This window comes from Copidosoma floridanum, unplaced genomic scaffold (genome assembly GCF_036245765.1).
Source record: "Copidosoma floridanum isolate Cflo_tuat_1 unplaced genomic scaffold, Cflo_Japanese_pri ptg000021l, whole genome shotgun sequence".
Classification (NCBI taxonomy): domain Eukaryota; kingdom Metazoa; phylum Arthropoda; class Insecta; order Hymenoptera; family Encyrtidae; genus Copidosoma; species Copidosoma floridanum.
In genome coordinates, this window is record NW_028321898.1 from 17,958,282 (window position 1) to 17,963,290 (window position 5,009).

General features: G+C 30.3%; 1 protein-coding gene across 1 annotated transcript; it reads right to left on the minus strand.

Moving 5' to 3' along the window:
- Positions 1-656: 656 nt before the first annotated feature.
- On the minus strand, positions 657-3,382 carry LOC149374158 (uncharacterized). Its single transcript, XM_089594650.1, has 3 exons — positions 3,255-3,382; positions 1,266-1,970; positions 657-1,141 (listed from the first exon to the last, which is right to left on the minus strand). Exons 2-3 carry the CDS (start codon positions 1,899-1,901, stop codon positions 740-742), a joined length of 1,038 nt encoding a protein of 345 aa, XP_089450776.1. The 5' UTR covers positions 1,902-1,970; positions 3,255-3,382; the 3' UTR covers positions 657-739.
- Between the last annotated feature and the right edge of the window lie 1,627 nt (positions 3,383-5,009).

Consider the following 5,009-nt stretch of genomic DNA (forward strand, 5'->3'; position numbering starts at 1 on the left):
AATTTGTGCAGTCATAGTACCGAGATATCTGTAAAAAACCTTAAAAATTGCTGTAGCGCAAAAAAAAACTTTTTTTCAGGTGCTAAATTTCTTAGGAATACAATTTTGCCTATAGAATAAGATTTTTTCTTTTTCGAGGATGACAGATACATATAGATGAATCAATATTATAGCTCTAATGTAGAGAAATTATCTAGCTTAATTTCTAGTGGTTAAGGGGTTCTATTGTATTTCTGAAGTTTTAGCCTAGGAATAAACAGTAACGGGTGTTTTTTATATGATTTTAAACAATTCTTTTCTTGGATGTGGATTTCAATACATAAAGAAATGCTTATACATACGTATGTACTTTTACCTAAATCGAAAAACTGGACAGTAGGCTTTGCTAAATATCAGTTAACAGACCAGCACCACAATATTTATTCTTGGATCAAATAAGTTTTTCTATTTTTGTTAAAATAAAATACTTATATATCGTAATACAAAACGTAACAACGCCAACTATTTGATGTCTGCTATTGTAAACATATACATTTTGGGCCTGAGATAGTAACGCTGTATTAAGATTTAATTTTTTTGTGTGATAACCATACAAATTTGCAGAACTTTTTTTTAATTGTTTTTAAATATTAAAACAAAGTAAGAGCAAACGTTGCAAATAGAGTGCACCCACAATGTACTTAATACCGGTGGTAAAAAAGTAGTAGTTTTAAGCTGCTGATCTTAAGGTCTATTCGTCCTATATGTTACGTGGCCTCAAAGTGTTCATCTTTAAATCAGTCTTCAACATCGTGATCATCTTTGATAGCTTGGCGTTTTTCCTACGCTCGTGCTTTAGTTTTTCACGGAGGTCTAGAACATTCCCTGACTCCTTGATTTTTGCGTGTATCATTACTAACGAACTATGTAAAATTTTAGAGTCATCTGTCATTATTTGTATTATATTTTCTTTTTCCTTGAGATGCTCTTGCTGGCAAAAAATTTCATTGTCTTTTTCACTGAGCAATGAAGTCAAAACTGATATTTCGTCTCTTAATTTTTCCATCGCCTTATTTTTCGATTGGGAAACTTTTAATAGCTCAGTTTCTTTACCAGCAAGAGTAGAACCTACACGCTCCAGTCGAGCTTTTATTTCGTTCAGCTGAAAAAAATTAAGTAAAATCATATATTTTTGTTCTGATTATATTTATTTGTTACTTATTTTTATTATGCAAACCTAAATTTTACAATTTTCTCAAAAACTATAAATTTTGAATGTATCATACCTCAACGTTCTGGTAATATAAAACCTGCTTATCAAATTCTCTTTTGTTACTGAGTTCAGATATTTGAGAGCTCAGTATCAAAATAGTTTGTCTATAGGCATCTGGCTCGTTCCACCTCTTTTGTTCCAGTTTTGTCCGCAAGCTTTCGATCTGCAATTGCTGCTTTGATGTTGACTCTAAGAGATATTCTTGCTGGAGTAACAGTTCGTTCTTTTTCTCCTCCAAATCTTTGACCTTCTTAATCATCTTATCCTCAACTTGAAAATACTTTGACAAACTTTCTTCAAGCCCAAGAAGTTTGTCAAGTGGTTTTTTTTGTTGATTGCTTAGAAGCGTCATGTTTATCTGTTTGGGTGGAGGAACCTCGGTTTGCTGGCTGGTGCTTGAGCTGTATAAATTCAGTGCTTCAATTTCCTGAATTTTATTATCAAGCTGAGCTTGCAAGTGACTTATTGCGTGATTATTTTTTTCACTAGCTCTGATAAGCTCTTCTTGTTCTGTCGTCCGCGCGATAACGACCACCTCCAACTCCTGAACGTGACGGTTGAGGGTCTGCTCTCTTTCAGCTTGGGTTGGAGCATGTGCCATCAAATCCTGGATTACCAGGCGCAGTCCATCAATTTTTTCAGAGGACATTTCTAGTTTCTTTTCGGATTCGGCGAATTTCGATTTGGCCTCAAGTAATTAATCTTCCAAATTGGTTACCTGTTTTTATGAATGTATATTTTATTAGCCAAAAGTGTGTTTTAAGCGCGTTTAGTTTGTAACGATAATAATATGTACAGTTGGATGAAATCTTCTTGACTCGTAGGATGAATTAAGAGGAGTTCGTCTAAGAGCTCAAGATCATCAAATCTCCCAGTGGTAACATAAATCTCGAAGCTTGTATTGAATATCTCAAAGGAAAAATAAAAAATAGCTAAAGAGAAACAGATAACAATTTTTAAAGTATATTTAAAATAAAAGCACTGTAAGTTAATCAATAACCTAGTTTTGAAGATAAACAAAAAATACGAAAGTAATATTAAACAAAATTGTGGCTGAAACCAGTGCTAACAAATAAATTTTCATAATAAGATAAAAGTTAGTGTAAATTTTTTTTAAATTTGCAACATACATTATTTCTAATGAACTTTTGTTTAATGGTCTTCGTTACTCTCAGCAACTCTAAACTAGTTTGAAAGTAGAACTACCCTGGCCCAAAAAAGATAATAGTATGATAAATTTGTTACTTGGTAGGTGATACTTTTAGAATTTTTTTTATTAATCACTGAGAAGTTGCAAAGAATTCTCATTAAAAATTTTGTGTGCAGTCTAAGCCCAAGAAACTGACAAACTGAAAAAAATATTTTAGCCATTGCTAAAAAATATTAAGGAAGCAAATGAACAGATACAAAAATTAAAATCAGAATAAGAGGGAAAGCACACCTGAGAGATTGAAGAATTGCGCACTTATTTTAAAAAACAGTGTTTACTATTTGAAAAAAGCAATGTTCCGAGTAAATATTTGGTTAGCAATCAAGACGTATCTAATCATACTGAAATCGAAAGTCTCACTGAAGACTTGTACGTCAGCAAAAAAGCCGGTCATAGTTTGTGGGGCGGTAGTGATGCCACATGTAATTTTTCTCCACCATACATCACCAATTTTAACTTAATGCTTGGCTGGAATTTTTTTACTTTAAACTGTTTTTTTTATCCTAATTTTTGTTCTACGTTACTGTAGTTATTGAGCAACTAATATTATTCCAAAGAAAAATAATAATTTTTTATTTATCCTTTGAGATTTTCAATTCGATTTTTGAAGTAACCCAAATTTGTGTATTGTGTTTTTTTAATTTCTCCAATTTTTTAACGTTCTGCCTTGTTTGTGTAAGCTTAACAATCAAGCCTGTTCGATAACTCATCGTATTTTCTAACTTAAGCATTTATAAACAGTAATAATTAATAATTTAAAATAATTTTTCCATTTAAAAAAATTCATTTTACCTTTTCATTATAACTTTCAATGCATGAATTTAGAAACTTGACTTTTATGTTAAACATATCCTTAGAAGCTAATACTTGTCGTAACGATGTTGTTAACTCTTCAATCTCAACATCCCTTTGATGTAGGGCTTGAAATAACTGTTGAATCTGTAAAAAAATGTAATTTATTAATACTAAACAAATGTGAGCAAAAACAAACAAATTTTAACATTAAAAATTCATTGTTATACATTATATCAACCTTGTAAATCAAATGTTTTTATTGTTTTTTTTTTCAAAGTTGCTTACGCCTCTATTTTGTCAATTAAATATCAAGCGGACGTTACCAGGCTCAACGTTAAATTGTCTTAATATTCTGGTGTAGTATTTTTAAGAAATTAAAAATACGTAAATGCACCCCTTTTTTTTCTTTTAACTGAAAAAAAAAGAATGTTTGTTTCTTCCAAAAAAACTCTAACTTGATCAAAAATCTAAGACTATCATATGTATTTTTTATAGTACCTTAAATTTTGGATTTTTTATTCAATGTATAATATCCTTTGTTAGTGTCGTACTTGTGTATTTATGAATTACAAAGAGACTGTTTTCACAATACACTGCAATCTTTACATTGTCTATTATAGTAAACTTTTTGTCTGTGTTTAGTAGTATAGTATTTATATTTTACGTATACCAAAAATTTAGATCCCAAATGGTCACGTGACTATCGAAATATATATAGCTTATTTAGGAAAAAATAAGGGAGGACTCTTACGGGAAAACTCTGTACTTATTCCTTTTATCCCAATTTTTACAATTCTGAGAAAATCAAATCCTTAAATAATATGTATATATATATATATATATATATATATATACATTATCAATATGATAACGATGTCTTAGCTATTTTTTTCTGATTTCAATCGATCTTTTGATGCTTAAGACTTATCATTAAACGTATGAAACGCACATTTAACCTGTACAAACCTTTTCCATTTTCGACAATATATAGGTAAACAAACAAAATTTTGGTAAGGTTAATAGTGCGTTAGCGCTTACAAAGCTAAGGTATCATTGTCTTCTTAAAATCATATTATTTAAAGGCTTATATTATATTACAATTGTTAAAAGTGTAAAAAAATAATTAATGATCTACCCCGTAGGGCCTGTCTTATTTTTTTCTCCCGATTGGCTATATAATACGTTGCAGAAGTCATGTGACCCTTTCGGATCCTAATACTCATTGCAGAGTTTTCAGGTATCCTATTCACTCCAAGTTTCAAGCATTTACATAAAGAAGATAAAATGATATGCACCAGCACCCACTGTGTTGATTAAATAAAACCTGGGAGAAAGCCTCTGATATTAAATCCACGTAGTCCGTAGATATCTTATAATTTCTAAATAAATTCAGCATCTTATGACGATACAAAAAGCGTAAAATATGCAGTCAATTTAATCATTAGTCGGTGCTTTTTCATCCCATATAAATCATTGCTGTCATTGTGTTGGGTCCTCCTACATTATTCAATGCCACCATACCACACAACCTCCTCCTTTGAAAGAAGTCCTTTCACACTACAACACACATTTTGACATTTACTTTTAACCAATTCTAAATAAAAAAAAAAAAAAAGAAAAGAAAAAAACAGTTTTAACAGAGTAACATTTTCGTGACTTATTTTTTACGAAAATTTTAATTACTTTTAATTTAATTATACATTAACTAACTAATTTATTTAAAGAAATATATTTTCTTGTTACACGTTTTTT

Excerpts from the sequence above, each read along its gene's own strand:
- LOC149374158 (XM_089594650.1), bottom strand. The coding sequence starts at position 1,901 with ATGTCCTCTGAAAAAATTGATGGACTGCGCCTGGTAATCCAGGATTTG. Across the intron at positions 1,142-1,265 it reads TATATTACCAGAACGTTGAG|CTGAACGAAATAAAAGCTCG; the intron begins GTATGATACATT and ends AATTTTTTTCAG.